Source organism: Temnothorax americanus, unplaced genomic scaffold (assembly GCF_048541705.1).
Source record: "Temnothorax americanus isolate GAGA-0224 unplaced genomic scaffold, ASM4854170v1 Scaffold41, whole genome shotgun sequence".
Classification (NCBI taxonomy): Eukaryota; Metazoa; Arthropoda; class Insecta; order Hymenoptera; family Formicidae; genus Temnothorax; species Temnothorax americanus.
The window spans coordinates 1,183,990-1,208,074 of NW_027509559.1; the positions used below are offsets into that span (position 1 = coordinate 1,183,990).

Here is a 24,085-nt window from a genome sequence, read left to right on the forward strand (position 1 = left end):
TAAGATGCTGCAAGATACCGCGTATAATTACCAGGATCTCGTAAGCAGTAATTTGAGTCTGAATCTGCGATGGGATATTGCTTGCCAGAATGTCCCTGCGGTCTAATGGAGGCATGTCGCGGCATCTATTAGCAAATGGTTCCCAACGGTCAAGGCTTACCCGCGTTAACCCCGTGTGCGGCGCATCGCCAGAAAGACGATTGATATTACATTAGACCGCCGTAGTCTAATGTGACCCAGTCGAGGAGCACGTTATTGAATTGGCAAACGCGCGAAATCCGATAACGTTACGGTAATTTGCTACTACAAAGCTATGAAATGTACACGCTAAATGAGCGTACTCGTCATCGTAAAATGAAGAATTAACATGTGGTACATGTGACTGTGCGGTGTAAGCGTTACCTCCGCGTAAACAAAAAACTATGAATAAATAAATAAATGTTTGAAAATAAAATACAATTCTATCGATATGTACAGTAAGTTCTTGCAATATAATACCCATTTGTTATAAATTTTTGTTAGTCCATAGAATTTTCTAACAACCTTTAAATTCGTGAAATGTATATGTATTTTACGTACATTTTATATAGGTATAGATCAATTAGGAGAAATGCACAATTTTTGTGAAAACTAATAATTGTGCACAATGTAAATGTGCAGAAGCAAATCACCGTCGGTGAAAAATAAATTTTCCGCGGGTTTTCGCAATCGTTCAGCGATGGTCGGTAATTTTTGACGAGCTCTGATGCGGGCTGTTGCATTTAATGTCATGGAACAAATCATGCGCACCAGCAAGCTTGATGTTATCAATTCATTCGATTGATGTAGGTTTCGCGGCATATGTTGCACGAACGAAATAAATGCATGGCACACGGAATCAATTGACTTATGTATACAGTAAAAACTTTAAAAACAACTGTGCTACGGAACAAAAATACGCCGATATTTTTAATAAAACGATAATACGGTCGGGTAAGCACGTTCGGGTAAATAACTCGCGCGAATTTTTGCTTTTTGACCGTAGTGTTTAATCAAGAACACTTGATTCGTCACTTCTGACTACAATCGAGTACTTTTTGTGACGATGATCATTCGGGAAGTTATACGAATGTGTCTGCTTGGATAAGTGCCAAGTTTCGACGAATAGAAATAATTTCAAGCGCCACTTGCGAACTATGCCAATAGTCCGTGTTCGCCATTACCATTATCGTTATTCTATTCCTTTTTAGTCTATCTTTTTCCGAACTATAGATATCTGTGGCAGCGTGAATCTTTTATTACATTTAATTGTTTTGCAACGCAATCTTTTTATCGTTTGCGGAAATAAAGGTCAATGTTTATGTTATAAAAGAAAGCAGAGATACTCTTCGCGACGATGAAAAGAACGCGCGAGAATTAAAATCACGAGACATTAAGTTTATGGATGACGTTATTATAACGGTCCTGTCTCACCACTTTACTGCCATAACGCTAAGGTAAATAATTCAAACAGAATGTAATCAATGCACAAGCTTAATTGTCGTAAATTATCATATAATGCTCAAGTTACGAGGCAACGTGATATTTATGAACTTTCCCCTCCGTGAAAATTCATCGTAGCAAAGCTGTTTTATGGAACCTCATCCTATTCTAAATTATACATGTGATTATCTTTTTCTTGCCTTAAGTCGTCAGAAAAAATTTAGAGAATATTTTAATCGTCAAATATAAGTAAATACATATGTTCAATTCTTCATTTCGCTGTACATTGAAAGTCCGAGGATATAATAAAAGCGTTATATCTTACCAATTAATCAATGGTAAATGGATCTAGGCGAGACACGGATGAAATTTTGTGTGTCCAGCGCGAACGAAGGCGGGTGGCACATAGAAATTGTACGAGACAGTTCGGACGAAGCATTCACGAATGCTAACTCGGTTTATTAGACTGTTTGGTCCGGAAGGAGTCAAGCCGGAACGATTCGTTGGACTGGTTATCGGACAGTGGGTACGGTACCTACCATTGCGGCAATACCGCGCCGGTATAGCGCTGGCAAATAATTCGTATTTACATGAACGTGTACTCCCCGACGCGGCGGAGGCGTTAGACCGACAAATCGAATTACAGACGCGAATCGCTAACCGCATCAAGTCACTGTCGGCTACCTTGCATCCCCTTGCACTGTCTGACTAACCCTTCTCGCCGCCCGCGGATGAGGGATAACTCGGTTGAACTCAGTATCGGTGATGCGCTAGCATACTACATAATTGGCTCACAACGATTGGCCAAGACATACCGTCGGCGACGTTATATTACTCAATAATGTGTCCAATTAGATGTCGTATATACTAGCACCAAATAGGTGTATGTACGCTTGTCACGTTTGTAATAACAGTCGAAAGCAATATCCAATAAATTCGGATAAATATTGTATCAAGAAAGTTGAGTGTTTTGATCGACATATTTCAACAAAATATATTTAAAACAATTTAATTTAATTTTTAATTGCTCTAATAATGTGATTTTTATAAAGATTACATAAAAATTTAAAAATTATATATTTAAGATATATATAATAAATTGTGTGTGTGTAGGTAGAAATAAACTCAATTCTTCAACAGCTTCTGTATAAACAAAACTTGCTTAAATTTTATAAATATAAAACTCAAAAAATGAACAAATTAATCTTCTTAGTTTAAAAAAATTATTGTTTTATATCAATATTTTTATAAAGGAGAGATTGGACAAATTTTAATTTAAATATATTTTGCCGTAAGCCGCATTATGTAAATAGTGAAATCTATATTACCGCGGAGTTATATCATGTCCATCATTTTGCAGAATTAAATTGCACTGCACCTATTGCCATCAGGAACTGCATGATTTATTTTGCGCATTCTGTAAACGCTATCCTATGCTTTATGAGGGACAGTAACGCGGTTTGACCACTGATCAATGATGTACCAGTATTAGCTATATAATTGGCTGGAACCGTATTGATCTAACCTTCATGTAGGCAGCGTTATCTTCTATCCTTGCTACGTATAATTAGTTATGCTGGTAAATTTACATATACAGTGCAATAAGTCGCATTTAGTAGCATTCAGTAGAATTTATGCGTGGATGTCGACAAATCTTCATATTACACGTTACGTTAGCGAGTAATTGACTTATGTGTATGTGTGCAAAACGTATATAAAAAAAAAAGATGATGTCGGATATATCCATCAAATAGATAATAAAATTGTTTGTTGCCAATCGTCGATATAAATTGATCTATACTGGAGATTCATCAAATTCTCCGCTACGCTCGTTGCAAGATATTTTTGCTGTTGGCAATTTGGCCGTCGGATTAAATTTAACCGGTTTTAACTCTTTCACCCGCATTCTAGCGATTTAACGTTAACGTATAGCATATTTTGCAATTTCAGAAGAACCATCTTCAAATATGTACTTTTCCCCAGGCTTTAATTTGATGCTGCAGCGTGCGTATGTAAAGTAATGTAGCTATCACGGAGACGAAATGTATCCCGCGATTTGTAGCGCATCGTTATAAAACATTTAAGTCTGTAAAATAACACATTGCTGATTCAAAAGGGGAGAGCCGGCTTTCTCTTTCTTTCTCTCTGTAGCGGCTTAGCACCGGTTCCGAGATTTTTCCCACCCGTTGTCAATGCGATATCGACTTTGTAATTGAGCGTTACAGGTGTTCCGAGCACTCGAACGATGCCGGCAAATTGTTCAATAACTGGAACAAATGTATATTTCGACGGTAAAGTTGTCCGAGATACGCGACGGACGCGGGTGGCGCTGACAGCTACGCATTGCGCATTTCACGGCCCGATTTAATTAAGCGATTATTACTGCTTGTTACGGAAAATATCGACGCTGCTCCCAGATGACTTCGCAGAAATAATTTCCCTATCGCGTTTATAATTTCTACGATTAATTAGACTTCGATCTGCAATGGTCAAGTAATAACGGCGAAAATCGTCGAAAATCTATATAGAATAGCCTCGATACAAAAGCGTTGTCAGGAAGCGAAAGCGATTGCAGATATATCATTATCATGCATGACAATTGCATTAACCTTCGATGTCATCCAATTCAGTCACATTCTAAAATGCATTTGTGATCTCGTTTTTCCCGTAAAATTATTAAATTAATCACGAAATAGCACTTACCGTTTTCTGTCTCGAGTGTTCAATTTTGCATTGATTAATTAACTGAAAATTCCTAACTGTCAAAAAGAAATTAGTATTGTCTATTAGTTACCTTTTTAGTCAGTTATCTCACCAGTAATTTTAATATTACTATCTACAGTATCTACAGAATTTTGGTACACAGATACAAATTTGGAAAACTGTGCTCGTTTATTACGTTCAATGCTTTGTAATTCACTTTTGCGCAAATTTGTTTTAACGTAAATCTATCGTGTATAATAATTTGAACTAATTCATCATACATTCCATCTGCATGATGTAATTCTTTGTTGGAATTTTCACATGCACCTGCCAATCCCGCCGCACTAATGCACTTTTCTCTCTGCACATTCTTTGGCGCACAGGTCTACCCAGGCCTATTTATCTCACAGGTATGTAAGCAATCTGTAGGAAAACACGAACATATCACGTACGATTTGATGTAATATTATATGCATTCGCTTTTTATCTACTGTTATTAAAAACAACGTAATAGAATATAGTTATTGAAAAACATACTTGTTATAAGAAAAATTCTGTTACTGTTTTATAAATTTTTCAACAATTATTTTCTCATATTTTTAATGTTATTAATATGTTGCCTGAAAATTTTATATATAGCTTCTTTCACGTCGACTGTTAAGCGGAGCTGTACTTGCTATTGACTCGCTTGCCGATGTAAAGAATTGCGGTAATTATGAGACGTTAAACTATTGTTTACTATGTGGCTCGAGTAATTGTCTTGACATTACAACACACATCCATAAGTTATAACGACTCGCTTAATAGATTTTAATCCGTAGGACCAGGGACCGAAATTCCATTATCCCACATCCGAGTTACCACAACCAAGTTACGTAGCTTCACGAAAGCGCGATAGACCACTGTATTGCAGTTAAACTTGATTTACAATAATGTGCTCTGTAACATTAACAACCTTTAATGGTTATACATTGCTCCAATTATGTATATATGCTCAACATGGTATCGGTTTATAGCGTCATCGTCGACTGTTTTGGCTAATTCGCTATAACTGGTGGCCGTACGTGTAATATAAAATGTCAGAGATGAAAAAAGATATAAAATTTATAACTATTATGTTCCAATTGTACGGAATACATTGGTTAACAACGTTTTAATATTTTTTGAATGTCAATTGGCACTCTCTGATATAACAGACGAGCTTTTCGTGGGTATAGACTTTCAAATATTTTTGTTGCCCTCAACATGCCTCGTAGGCACTCTTTTGTGCTCTTTATGTTTAGGTAACTTTAATTATTCTTTGGTGGAGTTCCTTTCAAGTTTCAACAACTTTATAAGTAACTTAACTATGGGAACGCCCGCAACGCTGAGCCCCGAAGGGCCAATGGTGAAAGGGTACCGGTGGAAATGGAAAATTCTTAGTATTGCTCTCTATTGAAGCTCCACAATTACTATGTTTCAAACACAAGAACTTACGAAATTCTCAGAAAATATATCCATTATTAACGTATACATATACGCATAGATTACTTGAATGTGTACGCATGAGCAAAGCGAGGCACGTAACGCATTGCGTCGTTTCGCTGTCGCAGCTTTTAATGTGCATTTATGAATAATGACACCGGAATTACAATATATACGCCGTTAATATCACAATTACTCAACTATTATTCGGTATTTCCTTGTATATTCCTTCGCCTATAATGGGTAATCAATTTCGTCGTGTAATGGCAGATAGATTCTTTGAATTTGCATGCATAAAATGTTACGAGGAGATGCCTAATTATTGATGCCGCTTAATTGCTCGCAGCAGCGTTTCTACGAGCAGACTAGAATTTCATGAATGCCACATAAGAGAGAACAATATCGCAATGAAATGGATAGAATTACACCGATACAATCAATAATTCGCAAGATAAACACCAAATATTTTGAATTTATCGACGCATTAAATGAATCTTGTTATTTGAGAAGTCAAATAAATTACCAAAATCGTGAGATTAAATTTTCCGAAGATCAATAGTTACTTTCTATAGTTCTTTTATACAACAAATAAATATAGATAATTTGATTTCTCATATAATCGATACAATTTGATTCAAAGTCGCTATATTGCATCACACGTGTTTACGCAATATAATATGTTCTATATTGATGTTCAACATATTAATTTATCAAATTTTGTTCATGCTTTTTATTAAAGCGCGACTTGTAAAGGACAATGTGCACTCTAATAGGAAGAAATATAATTTTGCATTTCCAGATACCGGTAGGGATTCTCCTCCGGAACCCGCGCCACCGGAAGTACCGCCGCGTGGACCGTCTTTACACGCAACGCATACTTTACGTACGCAACAAAACCGAAATGGTTGCCCTCCGAACGCATCGGGAAGTTTCACTGTGCCAAGTGACCAAATGCCGACCGAGACGTATTCGGGTAAGTAGCAATTCACCCGATGCTTCATTCCGTTCTAATGTGGCTTTCGTTCGGAAAATTAAATTTCTATAAACTCGAAATCGAAGATGTAACAATAAATTAACTTAAATCAATTTTATTAACGCATTTAAACGTATATGTTTCTCTGAAAGATTTCTCCTTTGAAATGTGAAGTGCGTATTTATTCCTCCATAAATTAGTGTAAATGCATGTGCGAGCGCGGACGTTGCTAGCACTCCATGAAAAGAGCAATATAATGACAATTGAATCGTAACGTGATCCATTCCGCTAACCCGTTGGATACCGTTATATGACGCGGTTTAGTTTTCACCGGCGAATGTTTAATTTGGTGCATGCTCCGGCGCCAATTATGTAGATGTGCAGATGTGTACGCGATGGTATGGGGTATCTGTTTAAACTAATGGGGTGTAGATCAAGGGGGTAGGGGGGTTTGCATTAAAGCACCCGTTAATTCATTGTAAATATACTCAGCGTATATTCGTTTCTCTATATTTCTATGTACATATACCATTAGTATATATTTCTCTGTGACTAAACATTATTTGTACTGGGTCGTGACGATTCTGAATATTGGAACGTGAATGTGCACGAAGATTACATACGCGCGCGATTAACATATGGTTGCATTCGATTCACGTACCACCTCCTCTAAACATTTATATAATAACAGAAACGCGACATATTAACAAGCGCGATTACTCGTGTGCCATGACAGTTGATGAGGCTGCATGTCGGTATTATAATTCGCAACATTTAAATATACTTTATTTTTCGCTATAATTATTTCTAACACAAGCAAGAGCTTAATTGTTATTATACACAATTATTAAATTTCTTAAAATCATTGAAAATTGTAATGGATATTAGAGTGATACACACACACATTTAATCTGCCGATAAAACATTATAAGTTTAAAAAATTTGAATACTGAAAAGTGTTCTCGCATTCCGAATCTAAAAAATATATATATAAAAACGTAAATCCGAGATCTTTTATGGGAATACAAACGAAACGTTATTCGGCGCACTTTATTTCCACGGGATCACTCGAATTTTACGAGAAGTGTTTTGCCAGTATATCGAATGCTCAACATGGCTCACTATGCTTACACGGGAATTTATTGTAATGCATTCTCGATAATCCGTGCCGTTTTAACGGAGCGCAAAGTTTGACCGAACGCAGCGACTCGCGCAAAGAGTTGCGCGCGCTCTCAATCCAGTGAGATTTAATAATATTGGTTCCGCGTCAATTACACTAATTAATATGAGCCACGTGTTGCTATAAACATAGACTTCAATATGTAGACAAATCTTGGGATAGCGCTGTGCTTTATGTAAATATAATGTGATCCCATGTTAAAATATGCATGCGCTATGCGGTACCAAATCTGCTGCCGGGAAATTATTGAAAGTTGTATCGTTCACGCGCACAACAAAACAGTATTTAATACAAGCACCATATAGAGATTAGTAAATGCGTACGCAAATTGGCGCGATGTTGTAGTCCTGTTGCTTCAAATTTATCGAGACGTATCAAAGTGCTAAAATTTTAGAAATCTCTAGTGGAACAACAGTAAAGCTCGAAATGCAATATTTTCCAAATAATATAATCGGGAGAGAGGGTAAGTATTAATAACAGTCAACGTGTGAACATTGCAATTTGCAATATATGCGTGCATCAAGAATGACAATTCTTATATGTATAAATAAACAGCTTATGTCGCCCGTACGTATCTTGTTTCTATCGCATATTATTTCAATATACTTATATATTTTTTTTGTTATATATATATGGTTATAACACGTAATGAGGATTTTTGTTTACCTATATGTTTACGCGTGCAATAAAATTTTTATATTTATCGTAGCTTTCTCGAAACTTGCAAACGATGTGCATTTACATTGAACGCAATTAGATAAACTTTGTTACAGATTTGATGTTGCGTACTAATTGAAAATTGTTCGTTTAATATTAAATATGATACTTTCCATTGGTATTGCAAGAGATATTCTAAAGCTGGCGAAGAGACTCGATACATTTTATATGCAATATACACAGAGAGAACGGTTTCTTTGGATTTAATAATCCTATTTGTTTAATTGAAATTTCTTTCATTGAATCTGTGTATAAATCGACATATTATGTGAAAAAACGAGAAATCACATAGCTTCGATTTATTGAAGACATTTCGAGAGATTACTTCTATACCCTCGATGGTCGAGCAGATAATTTGCGAGAAAAAATTCACGTTATCTCCGGGACTGTCTAGGGCTCCAGGGAGAGACCGATATTATTATCTGAGGTACTTAAGCTTCGCACATTTTTGCATAACTGGAAATTAGAAATAATTATTGTTGCACCTCGGGGAGCAGCGGTGTCGCGCAATAGCGATGTGATGCACAGCAGATAACTCCTTCAATGCTTTTTTCGCGGGATATGCTCATCGAAATTCAGGTGAATAAGTAACAGAGGATTACTCTTGGGAGACTTTTAATAATTTCGCCATATCAAAAAATGATTGCATTTATATTGAATAAAAATAATGATTTTATTAACTTTTCGCTATATACCACGTGAGAAATGTTCAATGTTAATTTCGAAAACTTCGTGGAATTCCCGAAGACATAACAATTCATATAAGAATTTACATTATAACATTAAGAGATAAGACTGCGTTAGCACCAAGAATAACATGGCTGTTTATGAAGTATAGCAAGAGAAAGTCATGTAATGAACAGATTGGAGATGCACCCGGACTAAGTAAGTTACATGCAGTTGGTTAATGACACTTCATAACTTTGCTCTAAGTACAAGTGGCCACCCATAGTTCTGTAAAGTTTACGGAGCGTACGCAAGCACTCACTCGGTTTCCCCGCGCATCTCTTTCTCTCGTTAAGAAGCATTTGCCAAGATAATTATGAATATAACTCCGGACAAAATTTGCTTGTTCAACGACACTTTATGACGAAAACGATACCGCCGAGCGATACACTATGTGGCATGTAGAATTTTCTATGTAAAAGTAATCAACAATATATTTTCAATTTTCAACGGCATATATAGCCCTTTGTAATCACGAGTAAATATGAAAATTTAAAGATTATATTACGAAGGTGGAAATAAGTCGCCACTTTGATCGCCAGTATGTTCGATATCTGAAACTGACGGAAAATACTGCGCTAACAACCAAGCTTCAGAATAAATGGGTTTACTTAATAATCCACGCGCACAATATCAAACTGAACACGAATTACATTGAAACTAGGCGCGAGGTCATTAGCCGCTACCGAGGGGGAGATATCGTCATACACCACTTTACCCCAGCTGATTTTCCAGAAGGCAACGCCCCGCGATATGACGCTTCAAAGGACCCCTTTAATCGTTTTGAGTTCCAACAAGAATTTCTGCTACCGCGCCTTCTCCGCTCTGAACTTTCCGCATCTTACGAAGGATGAACTCGATCCACGAGCCGTTGTTTGCTCACGCGAGGGTGAAAGGCGGGCGAATGTTTGCCTTCTTCTGGGGTTCCTCGCTTCCTAATGTCTCGCCGAGATAGAGGCCACGCGTCGTAAAGTGGACGGAAATTTTATTAGTATAATCGTCGCATTAACACCGAGGTCATTGCACACGCGAGAAAGCGAGTATTAAGAAAGAGCTGGCGAGGGATGCGGAAGGTGTAAATAGCGGGGCGTGCCTCGAGTCGGTTGGTTGACCGGAGAGACGATCGCAGATAGAGGTGCGAGGACTGCGCAATGCTTTGTACCCCCCCCCTGCTGGAATTCCTCTGTATTAATTACCGGCTCGCTAATTACTATTTATTAGAGACTGGTGCGCACGCCACGTGGAGCCGAGTCGAGACGCGCCATTATCGTTTCAAGGCAACTTCGTTACGCCGTCAATTACATCTTGTACTGGCGCTGCAAGAACATTGAAGCGATCCCGTATCCGATCCTCTCGAGCATCCTTTAACGCGTATCGATCCCTTTCGTCCGAAACGTCTAGATTTTCCTTCATGTCTCATATAACCCATCACACATCTCGAAAAATTATATCGTATATTTTGCTGCGTTCAAATAATGAATGCATATTGCATATTCTTTTGTATTTTGACACGAAAGAGAGAGAGAAAGAGAGAGAGAGAGAGAGGAGAAGACTTTTAAATTTCTAATAAACAAATAATTAAATTTATATAGCGAAAATATTTTAAAGCTACGCTCACTTCCGCGTAGTTACTATCAAAGAAGAAAGTTTACGGCGGCGATAACGCGTGCCGTGACAAATTGCCTTTAACCTATTGCGCGTCGGCTTAAGGATGCAAGATACATCTCCGGCGATAAGTAAAACGAGCACACCAGCAACGAGAATATAATAGGACGCTTTTTCCACAATTTATAAAACGTTCAGGACGTTATAGGAGGAACAAGAGCATATAGTCTCATCGGCTATTAAATTCTCGCTTTGCGCAGACGAAATTGCCGTTCTTGAATCCGGTATAGTATTTGCCTCACAATTGGCATGATCCGGCGGATTAAACAATGCCTGCTATTACTAACTCGAATACGAAAACAATTTTCATTTTGTTATACATAGTATAATATAATATATATTAACTCGAAAACTGCACATTCAATTACAAGAGAATAATAAAAAAAAGAGTTAAAGTAAAAAAGCAATTAGACTTAACGTGATTAATTATCTAAATAAGATATAATAAGCTTTATATTTTAATTCTTTGACATAATATGCTAATTTAATCTCTATACTTCTGCTCGAGAAGATTATATTTAATGGATTTCTGCACCACACCACTTGCTTGAATATTTTATTAGATCATATTTTATTCGTAAGTCCTCATTAAAAGATAATACCGCATCAATTATCGATTCTCTAAAGTAGACTAATTATTGCATACATACAGCAATTAAGCATATAAAATAGCTTTATATATAATTAGAAATTGTACTAAAATATATTATTTTCGTAAAATTTAATATTTTATATAAAAGTTACGACATACACTTCTTTATTAATATAATTTTTTGTTGGAAGTTCACTCTGAAAAACTTTTAGCGAAAATTGGCGCAAGTAAGCGGTATACGAAGTAAGATATAAGCAATTTGATAAACGCGCGAGAAGCTGCCACAGAGTACGTCAATATTCTGTCTTTAGTTGAAGGAGGCTATTTCATCAGGAAGCAGCATGAGATTAACTCGATCCCGCGAAATGGTACGACCGCTCAAAGTGGACAAACGCGATGTCCTAGCTACGCTACTTCGACCATGCAGAAGATAGATATGGCTGGTGGAATAAACATGGAACCGCGCAGAAGCCACTTCATATTTCAGAGCATCCGAGTGAACTTCTGTAACGGTGGACGCGCATTAGACAGACTAATCCCGCCGGTATAGGGCCCGCACTAGTTTCGCGCAATTTCCGTCGTTCCTGCATCCACCGGCCACCTCTGATTACCTACACCGCACACATCTACTGATGGTTACATCGTTTTGCTTATTTTGCTTTAAATAGAGATATTTTGGAGCAGAGAGAGAGAGAGAGAGAGAGAGAAGCAGCAGCAGCCGGGGAAGAAACTATCCCATATTTGCATGCGTTACCGGATGCGGCGCGCGAACGGTAACGGGAAGCCTACAGTATTATTCTAATAAGAATTATAGCCTATGATAAATCTCGGGCCAGGTTCCAACACTTCTGCAGGAAGCTATGGAAGAGATAGGACCGGCTCGATTCATTGATTATCCATTATTGCGAAACATGCGCCGAAAGTAACGTAATCAAATGTGAACGAGCAACTATTCGCTGTTTTACGGAAAGTTGTATATAGTATATATGGTGATATATCGATCGTATCAACTACCATACCATCGGTATATGTAAAAATTTGCAACAAACCGACCGAATTTGGTTTTACTCAATCATAATTTCCTACCTCATATACGTTTCTCAATTGGCCCTTGATTTATTTTTCGGAAATCAATTGCATTCTTTTGATGCATTCCTTTCGTATGACGACATACAACCGTATGCTCGGAGGACACAAGCTATTCGAGGCAAACGGTAGACATACTTTATGCAAGGCGAGTACTCGCGTGAGACGAGTTTCTTCCTATAAATCCTCCACCTTACCCTTACTATTCTCTTCTCTCTCCCTCTTTCGCTTTCTTTCTTTGTCGTGCACCCTAACCTTCGTTCATCTAACCGCCCCTACCGAGTTTCCTCATTGTGGTACCAAGCAGCATAATTCAAACTGTCCTCGTGGTACCGATGCGAGTCTTGGATTTAGCGCAAGATCTTATCGTTCAGACAACAATAGCGCCGCTGCCTGGGAGAACTGAAATACTTATCGTCTTTGCTTGGCTCGCGTGAAAATTTATAAGATGTCCACTGGTTGAAGCGGAAGATTGTTTCTGCTCAATAATGTGTCACGAAATTGTTACCTATTGAAATAAGTGAGAATGTTCCGTCTGTAATGAAATTCTTGCCTGTCTAGAAGATGACGATATAAATAACCACTCAATCAAGCTTAGACATCTTAATCGATAAAATTCTAAATTTAAAATATTATAATGCAAGTATTCTCATAGTTTTTGACAAAAAAGATCACTAATGTTTCCATAAAAAATGATTATAATTGCATAATCAATTGTGGAAAATTTTGCTGTATATTTTCGTGGGGCTATACAAATATAAATTTGGCTAGCTAAGAATGCTTGCGGGATATTCGATGAAAATCATTTATACATGATCATTGAATTATACTCATTCGCTTCCAATCCAGCCAGTAAACACTGGCCAAAATAAATTCGCGGCGCTATAAATGCATAACAACGCATATACTCTTACGAGAGATATGGAAATAGGGAGGAGGGGGGGTGGCATTAATGCCACATTTAATGCGGTGCGCTTACGCGTCGCGATTATCGAATTTACGCCTTGAATCGAATATTAGCTTCCGGAAAAATATTGCAGCGGCGGAACACCCACTTTCGGCTGAAAGCAATTTTCAGCTTAAAGGCTTCCACGGCTTTTATATAGCGTCGATATATTTTTCCAATAATATCTCTGTACGCGGACGACTGCCTATATGGCTCGAGCGCGGCCGAATGGCGCGAGGAGGTTCGCTCGCGGAATGTGCTGGAAACGAGATAGAATAGTTTACAATCAAAATCCAGCCAGCGAAGCAGACTCTTAAGCAACCTCCATCTCGCGGTTAAAAGTGAAATCCAATTTCCGCTAACGGAGACTTTTTCTTAATATAATAACCAACCTCCGAGCTTCGCGACCACTCGAGAGCGCGGAAACTCCGATATTCCGCGGAGCGGAGACCGCAAATATTCAAAATACGCGATAATCGAATTTCGATGGATAAATTAACGAGCAAGACATCCGTTCGCAAGAGCGCGATTTGTTGTTCGAAGAGAGAAAATTGCGGTCGGATTTAACCCGGGAGAAATAAACATACTGCAAATTTAGTGTGAAATATTTGATTCGACGAAACAAAACACAAAACAGTCGAAATATCTGGACGTGCATTCAATTTGTAAGTATCGCTGTCGAAACATTTCTAGCGTGTTCGTCAGTCGTTATATAACCGCTATATTCAACTTTCCCGAAAATCTTATCGTATTTGTGTGATATCTCTAGTTGAACGCAATCATGCTTCGTGACTTTGTATCTAACGACCGACTGGAATTCGAAGGACGGAACTGACAAAGCGGTAATAAGAAAGCGCGAGACTGTAGCACAGAAAGAAATTGTGTAATTAATTCCAGATTAGTACACTCTGAGAAACTGAGGCAGTATTATATTTTAAGTCCACTATGTACTCGTCGAATGCGAATATCGGGAAAACAAACAATGGTAAATGGAAAAAAAAGAACACCTTGATATTACTGTTAATACTACAAATAATCTCTCACAAGAATATTACGAGCAACATTATAGTTTTTCGTTGACTTCGTTTACTGCAGAAATTGTGGAATAGTTATTCCATACGTTAAAATGTCTTTATGAATAGTATTATAAAATGACAAAAACTCCAAAGCTTATAACAAATTCACTCGGCCTGAAAGAGAACATTAATGTTTATTAATGTCACTTAGCTATAAAAATATAAATCACCTCTACATTCACCATTTCTATTTTAAAGCATATTTAGAGGAGATTCGCTTCTTGTCATATAATTATATTACAGTTCCGATAATAGAAGAATCTCGAGATTTAAATTTGCATCTCAAAGGATTAAATTGAGAGAAAAGGTGATTCAAGTTATTTTTACTAGATCACTGTAGATTGGAATCATTATTTCAAAGTAGAAATAATTACAAGTTCTAAATAAATTAAAAATAAACTTTGATACTTGTTAAACTCACAAATTTTATAAGAAATTTTGGCTCTTGGTAAATTTTAGAAACGTAATTATAAAAAAATTGAATTAGTCAATGCAACGCCGCTATAAATTGGAAATGACGCGACATTAATAATTTAGACTGAATGCGGAAAAAATAACGTTTATTGGTCAATGCTGTAAGCAGAAAAAGTCACATCAAGCCAAACAACCCCGATATAAAATCTACTCTCTCATACACTCTTCCTCTCTCTCTTTCTCTCTCTCTCTCTATCGAGATCGCATACCGATTTCATGAAGAAAGTAAATTCGAAGCTTATGATATTGGCATATAGCTGAATGCACATGAGCCGGCAAAACGAATCGTAACACGACCATGCCGACGCCTTATGTAATAGCGGGGAAAGTAATAGCACTTTCCCGACCGTTTGCGATATTATATCGGTTCATCGCCTATATGCAATATTCAAATAAAAACGCGAAGTTATCTTCAGTACGAATACCCATTCGCGGCGCTTTGACGTCGTCCCATATGAGTAATATTTGCAAATAGCGATGATAGCAGCCGATGCTGTTTTTACGGTCATCGTTCTGCGCGAATGCTTACGTTTGAAATTATTTACCTACCATTGATTACTCAAAACGATCACTTTAAAATATATATTGCAGCGCGGTGCGGCCTGCAATTTCACTCAAGCTACTGAAGAACGTTTAGACGACATGAACTAAATTTGTGAGTTGTGAATTAATTATTAAAATAAAAAAAATCTATAAGTTAACTCACGCTGCTCCATAAATATTCAAATTACTGATCTCTCTCTCTCTCTCTCTCTCTCTCTCTCTCTCTCTCTCTCTCTCTCTCTCTCTCTCTCTCTCTCTCTCTCTCTCTCTCTCTCTCTTCCTCGATGCCTGGACGTTTATAAACCTCAACGAGCTTCTAGCCTCTTGATTCACTTTTGTTTGCAAATCTCGCGAACGCAATTTAGGGGAATCATTTACGCCAATGAATAAAGTTCGCGACGTTTAAACTTGCAGAGCAAAGCGTTAAACGAGTGAGCTTCGCCGTTCTCGTTTCCATTAAAAACTCCCGCAGAAGTTAATACATTTTCAATAATGTGTTAATTGAATGGAAAACGTGCGATTTTAACGAACCATCGCGCGTGTAAATGTATATCTTACATATGTAAAGTCTGCTCTCGGGACTTGATCCGATCGCCCAACACGACATCCCGTTTTCGTTCTTCCTTCGTTAACGTAATATGCAAAGCAGTATTTAACATTAATTAGAACAAGTAATTCCAAATATTCGCATACGCGCACGTATTAAGATCGTATTAAGATCGTAAAAGGATCTGACTTTTTTTACAGTGAGGCGTAAATTTATTCGCAGCCGCCTCAGAAACCAGGGCCGACTTAATACAATTAGTAACGTTTCAGGAAGATTACAGAGGAGTTAACAGGTCCAGCACGATACGGGGGCGCGTTTTAAATAACGATTAGAATGAACTATTATGCGCTTATCGCGGGTTACATAATGTTCCGTTAGTAACGATCATAAGTTGCATGCGGGAAACCGACAGAATCCCAAAGGCGATGGCGTGACCATATCGCGTTATACTACTAGGTGCCACACGTGCGATCGTATATGTGCATACGGACGTGTGTAGTGTCTGTCACATACACGCGCGCACATACATATGGCACATTAAGTTCCGTAGGTGTTCAGTGAGCTTCGTGCCGCTTTCTACGGATCGGCTTTATGCGTGAATTTCGTTTGCGTCAAAACGGGGCTCATGGGAGTGAAAGATTTTACCTACTCACGAATAATCTTCGCGATGCCTGAAAGCGCTATGAAGAGAGTGAATGCGCATTACGATTTAGTGAAATGGGATATAAAGTTCCCCGTGGCTGCATGAAACAAAGGTCTTCCGGCGCTGAATAGTGATATTACGTTACGCGTTACACGATATTCCGTTATTGCTTTTGCTTTATAATTTAAAATACTAAAACAATGAAAATTATAACTCATAAGCAAATATTTATAGAAAATGTTATTAAAATATGTATAAAGAAACTTGATAGCGCCCTACTAGTCGGTACAATTCGCTTTAAAGATTACGGATAGCGTGAGGAATAAATATTTTATTATTAAATACTGATCAATATTTTGGCGGCTGTATGCGTATAGAATATCGAAGAATATACCGGTGCAATGGTGCAGTGTCTCGAGAACGCAATTCCGTGACGGAAAATCTCTTGCGCGCATTCAGAAGGCAGGGTCATCAGATAATCTGTATCGAGCGTTCACGTCTGCGATTGCTCTTGGGCGTTCCTGAATTAATATTCGTTGGCTTATTTCATTTCGCGCCGATCGAGGTGTCGCGTTCTTGAAATTCTCGGCAAATTGTCCCCGCGCAGCTCCTCGCCTACGACCCTTTTTTCTCTTTCTCCCTTCTTCATTTTTGTCTTCGTACAGTCTTGCTGCCGTCACACCCGCCGGTCTCCTCATATTATTTTCGATGACAGTCTCCCCTAGCCATTATTCACATTCTGAAGCCACCCTGTATACGGCCTGGCCTACGTTATTGGCCGCGCCACGCGAGATGATTAGCAAAAATATTTGCGGCATCGACGTCGCGATAATAATTACGAAACGTATATAGCTCTAGACTACGGAAAGCGGGGCTGCTTTCACGTCTCTCATGGCGAAAGTATTTATATAGTACATTACGTTTATATAGTCGCGCGGAGACGGCGAGTGCGGAGAATCTGAGCCGCCGGGGATATTCGAAGAACGCGAACTATCGTTATTGCTCGTTATTTCTTTCGTCCTTCCGCAAGTCTGGCTACGCCGGCGGTTGACCTTTCATTAATGCATTATTAGATATTTCCCCCTTCATATCGGTATATAGGCAAACTCTTTCGTCGCTCGTCGATGAAAGGGTTTTCCTGCACAATCACGTCTTCGCAATTTTCTACGATATGTACGCGTAATCTCCTTCTGTATGAACACGACATATAATCGTTATATGTAATTGTAGTTTTGACTATTTTAGCAAATACTCTTGAAAAGACTATTATACATGAGATTTGTTTAAGAATATATCTAATTTCTAACAGCTTAATATAAATAAATAAAATATTCCTAACGCCTCTCTTTCTCGTGAAAAAATGAAGAAAATTTTCTTTTCTTCAAGTACCGATGTACTTAAATATTCGAAAAATTTCTGCTCCCGCCACTTTCTTTACAACGATGGAAATTCGCTCGAGAAGAGTATGAAGAGGTTGTTCCAAGCGTATAAAGCGACCGCCGTGTAGCGGCCATTAAAGTAATCTACTTATTTAATACTTCGCGGACTCGGCGCACCATTAATTTCGCTAATTTCCGTAGCCATTATGCATGTAACACGTGCAAGCTTATAATGAGCTAAGCTTCGAACAGTATTAACGAGGAGACGCCCTTTTATCGATTACTACCCTCACTGATGTTCCTCGTCCGCTTCACGATCGCTTAGAATAAGAACGCCCTCCATCAATATCTCAGCCGGTCTCCGCAATTCGTCCCCGAGATGCTCATTAGGCTACGAGCAAACTAACGATCTGATCGTCGCAAACAAATCGTAGATAAATGAACTTCCTGTATATATATATTCTTTTTATCATTTGATATGGATTGCACATGAAAATGTAAAAGTAAACAAATTAAAGAACATGACAATCGATTACCAACGTATTATACGTGATATAAATTAAATTACTTTAATTCAAATCACTTTAATCTTTAAATCAATTTAATTTGAATCAAACGTTTAATCTAAAAAACTGTGATGCGCATCAAAATCATTTTGCTCATCGTTAATTTGTCATTCAATTTGAATCAAACGATTATTCTAAAAAACTGTGATGCACATTAAGATCATGTCGTTGATCGTTAATTTGTCATTTTGAACCTGGGACAGAATAATTATTTGGTATCACGCGATTATTCCGCCAGTGATTGCCAGCGACGACGGCGAGTTACATCTGGAAAAAAGCCGCGCAGTTTCTTTTCAGACTGTAGCCCGTTTAAAGTTTCATGCACGGGAAATCGCATCGAGGCGATTTCAAGTATGCATAGGTTAATCAAAAAGCCGAGTGTGCGGGGTGAAAAAGGCCGCGGCGCGCTACGTTCGATTCCCGACTAAGGCTCGCCGGGGATTTGTGGAGACCCCTGAAACTGCCTGTCTACCCGGCTACGATCGTTGCCAAGCCGGTTGCCACAGAATTTAACACCGTCGGTGGCGCGGCCGCTGGTAAATGGCGTGTAGAAGTTAAAATATAATGGCGATGTGTGCGGCACACGGGGTGGCGCGATGGCGCACCGCAGCACGCGGCCAGGGCAGAGCTATGCATAGCAGATTATTTCGCCGTCTCGGCGAAATAAGGTATCGGCACTTTTCCGCAACACCGGCAACCGGGATGAGAGCGGCCAAGCTTCTCCCGGGAGGTCCTCTTTAACATTACCGTCAACGACTTGGGAGTAGACTGCCTCCCTCTTTTAATGAATATTTACGGAGGACGCATTGGAGGAATTTCGCGACTTGCTACACTCGACACGTTAGATGGCTCCATGCAAATAGACCCCGGTGCACTGACACTGTAGAACGGCATGTTTTTGTAAGCAAAAGATTAACACGTGCCAATCTCTTCCTCGCATGTATATTAATTTATAAACTACATTCTCGTGATATTTTCTTTATACATTAAAATATAAAAATATATATTAGGAATTGATTATAGGCTGACTGTATACAAGTGCGAACGCACAAACCAACTCTAAATGGTATTTTAATATTGAAATGTATCCTATGCTCGTATCGCGCACATTTTCTGTTAATAAAAAAGTTTAATAAAAACGACAGAGTTTTTTGAAAAACATAAATTGATTAGTTTAAGCCGTTATTTCAAATGGCTTTGCGAGTAAAATGCAGACGTAAATTTTCATGTATAAATGACGGGAGATGCGCGCTTTGCAGGCTTTAGGCATGTGCCCTAATTTCCACGTATATACATGTCGCTGGCTCAGCTTACAAGCTACATTCAATGCCCCGGTTCTTTCACATCAGCTGATCTCGTAGCAGATCTAGTTGCTAGAAACTTTGCATATCGTAGAGTTATGTTAACATTAACGATCTCGTGATGACCCCACTCATTCTGAGAGAATAATAGCGAATTATTATAGCTTGGAATTTAACATACATTTATATATCGAAACTGTATCGCAGCTACACACACACACACACACACACACAGACGCGCGCGCGCGCGCGCGTTTGTATTTCCGTGTATAACATAAATTATAACATATAATCGAAATTACGTTGTAGCTTCCGTTAATTTCTAAGACAATTGAACAAAACACGTTTTAAGTTTTTCCTTAAAAAAAAAAGTAAAATGTGAATATATTGAATCATTAAATTCCAATTTAATTTTGTATTAACATACAATATTAATTTTATATTAACGTATTAATAGCTACTTCATAATTATAAACATGTCATAATACGCGGTATATATTAATATTATCAAATGAGTATTTAATTAAATGTATACACATTTATACACATACATGCGCGCACACGTAAGTATATATACTTCGCTCGACCATAATTATTTTACACTACTGTTTCGAAAATGTTACATATAATATTTTTTTTATTGACGCGTGTTAAATATATGTGGAAATACAACACGTTAGAAAGACAGACAGGGGATATCGTCAGTTTTCTCTGCGCAAAATTTCCTCGAGACAATCGCATGCAATTCGCAATCGCTGGAGCGTGCGCGTGCATTTAAATTTGCAAATTAATCGAGAACACGGCGGGACGGATATCTCTCTGCACACACGAGACATCCGGTATCGAGTTACCGGATGTTTGCGCGCCGCGTTGTCACCGAAAGACGTCGCACTGTTGCGTAACTCCGCTACGCGGTGGCGGATATAAACGCGGAGGCTGCTACGTAGACCGCGATTACCAATTTAAGGAGCTCTTCTTCCTTCATACGTATGGATTTATTCTCTCGGAAAGATATTGACATGCAAATTCGCTTCTCGCGCGCATACCGAATACACGTGTGTTACATGTGCGTGCGTACGCGTATCCATCGCGGTGCCACGGAAATACGACGACGTAATGTGCACAACGAGTTACGGCGTTGTAAGATTGCATCTCCTTGTCGCCTCATGTCGTGTTTATCTCGCCTCGGAAACGTGGAATCGATTACGAATATTACACTATTATACTCTTCAAGTTCTTATCCTATCTCACTCTGTATGTTACGTCATTTTTAATAACGATTAGACGTATATTGCTACTTTTAAAGATAAAAAATTTAAATTATATTATTACTTTTCTCTTATTAAGCATAAATGAATTTTCATTCATTTAAGCGAACGGCATTTTTAACATCTGCGAAGTTTCTTCTAAAAATATTCTGCAAATTATAATTTTAAAGTAATGATAAAAGCATTATTGTTTTTTCTTAGCTTTTCCTTTCTTTTATCTGTAATATATTTGCAGATTTTTTAGAACTGCGGAGGATCGACGACACGTTCGTCCGTTCGTAATAAAATGAAAGGGGGAAAACCGGGATGTGTCGGCCAGAGGGGTGACGCATCCCCTAGGCAGTACCGGGAGAGAAATATTCCCTGCTTTCACGCTCTAACGATATAATAAATCCCGTGATGTTCACGTCGCGTCCGCGAAGTGCTCCTTTAATTTGCGAGCCGCATTTAACTTTGCAGCGAAAGCAAATGGCTTTGCTTTGATTATCATTCGTATCTCATTGAAAATATAACCTGCTATTTATCCGCAAAAATATTGTTCTCATTAATCTATCTATATACATATACATCCCGAAAGAACACGGGAATTCAGAAATGAAGTTACGTGAACGCACGCAGACAATTTCCATTTCTCTCAATTTCCGAAATATCCAGTTAATTACTGTTGTCCTACCAACATTTCGAAACTCGGCACGTTCTACCGCGTCTACGGTGTATCTTGGCGTTACGTATTGTTCATACAAGAAGTCCGCGCCCAGGAACTGTATTACCGATTATAACGTAAATATTATTTCACATATCTACATACGTTAGAGCGAACGACTTCGCACAGCGAATCGTTACCTCGTATATATTCTGTCAGCGCTATCGCGCTGTCACTATTGCCATCGCTTTCACCGTTGCTACCGCAATCGTTCTCTTCGTCGTCGTCTCGTCTTCATCGTCGTCATCGTCGTCGTCGTCGTCGTCGTCGTCGTCGTCGCATCCGTGTCGCATGGTCTATACCTCGCGTCGCGGCACTCGGGCTAGGAAATCGCGTCAAGTTCGCTAATGGGATTTACATCTTGGCTCACTTCAGGCAGCCAGCGAGATCCATGACGCATCTTCGAGACACGGAGCGACGACATCTGCCCTAACCGTTTGACAAACTAGATAATAATAATTATCGCGACCCTCTTTCCGACCTGTTATTTCAAGAAATGCGCGTCGCAGTTTGTCAGGCGTGCGAAACTAGCAAGTCGGACAACTTTCTTATGAATTCGAGACTGCTTTTCGAGGTGTGCGTTACACACATCGATCGATTGTCAAGGAAGATACTAATTAATTCGCGCTGTTCCTAATGAAAATACGCTCGAGATAACGCGTACTCGTCAAAGAGAATTTGTTAATTTCCTAGTTTCCTTTGATATATGCAACGTTGTCAAACAAACGCGTAATTTCTAGAGGCAAAAGAGAGAGAGAGAGAGAGAGAAATAATAATTATAGTTTTATTAAATAATTACAATGTCGAATTATATTTCTGTGTGAAATAAAAGCTACATTATCAAATGCTTTAATTCTCTTAAAAATACTTTTAAAAGTATCCACTTGATATATGCCATTAGTAATAAAAAGAAATAGGCAATCTAAATAAAAACGCGCGCGGCACCAGTAATTCTAGCTAAGATTATAATTAATCTTTGTCGAGATTCTTTAGTAGAGAAAGGTCGCGCTATATACTATAATATCTTTCTAATTCCATGATACTTTAATTATTAATATTTTAGTGTCCGAACGTTAATCAAACTCCAATCAGCCAAAAGTAATCGATAAGCAAAGGCATACTTATAGAAAAAATTCTAAGTAAAAAAATTTAATTATTTTGTAAGTTAAAAAACCAAAAAAGCACAAATTAATTGTTCTGTCAATATAACTTTAACAAGATAATTAAATTAAAATTTAAACGTGCACTAATTGCGAGAAATTCAGCTGGATAGCATCAACGTTCGTCATCAAAGCGTCAACCGTTTCTGTGCTATCGCACACAAGTATTTCACTATTCCTACTATATTCATGTTCGGATATTTAACAATTGCTTGCAGGAGCTCTGCCTAAGCAGTCCTCTTTTTGCTGGCATAATCGCCAAAGCTCCGTGAAGCTCAAGAGACGGCGGTCCGCCTTTTGCTTTTCGCGCGCGAAGGATTAACTCCGTCCGTTCTGCTTGAGCTTTTTCGTCCGCACGCTGCCGAAGGGGTGCACGGCCGGCAAAGGGGAAAAAAGAAAGTTACGGACAAAGAAAGAAGGTGGGTTAGAGAGAGAATCAAGAAAATAAAAACGGAGAAGAACAGGTACGTGGAAAAGACAGCCGAATGAGAGATGTTGAAGGGAGAGAGGGAGAGACTATCAGGAAAACGAGCAAATTCACGTTCTTCGTCGTATGTGCGTCGCCGCGGTAAAGTATTCAGCTAGCCTCCTTCCCTTCCCCTGGAGAACAGTCCGTGGCAACCCCCCTTTTTCCTTTTCCACTTACAGGGCATATAATTCCCCTTGCGCTCGTGCATCATACACTCACTTATTTTTGCGCTACAATGAACCAGGCGGACGTGGTGGTAGTGGGTTAAGCTCAGAGGCGGTTAGCGCAGCACCGCGGGGAGAAGGAGAGAACGAGATGGATGAATAGACCAAGGGAGAAAGAGAAAGCGAGCAAGAAAAGGGGGCGAGAAAGGAAGCGCGACCCTACGAGCCCACGCCCGGATAAATTATTACTTTCGTCCTTCGTGAAGCAATATCTGTGCT

The 24,085-nt window shown here is 38.6% G+C and overlaps 2 protein-coding genes across 10 annotated transcripts in view; one reads left to right on the plus strand and one right to left on the minus strand.

The window, feature by feature from the left end:
* LOC143902901 (uncharacterized) overlaps positions 1-24,085 on the minus strand; it is a 230,816-nt gene that overhangs the window by 177,855 nt on the left and 28,876 nt on the right. The window lies entirely within an intron of this gene.
* Ten-a (Teneurin-a transmembrane protein) overlaps positions 1-24,085 on the plus strand; it is a 450,404-nt gene that overhangs the window by 177,833 nt on the left and 248,486 nt on the right. For all 9 annotated transcript variants that reach the window (XM_077416125.1, XM_077416128.1, XM_077416124.1 and 6 more), the window contains 2 exons: positions 4,548-4,574; positions 6,428-6,601. In XM_077416125.1, the coding sequence (XP_077272251.1) occupies positions 4,548-4,574; positions 6,428-6,601 (201 nt within the window). The remainder of the gene's footprint in view (positions 1-4,547; positions 4,575-6,427; positions 6,602-24,085) is intronic.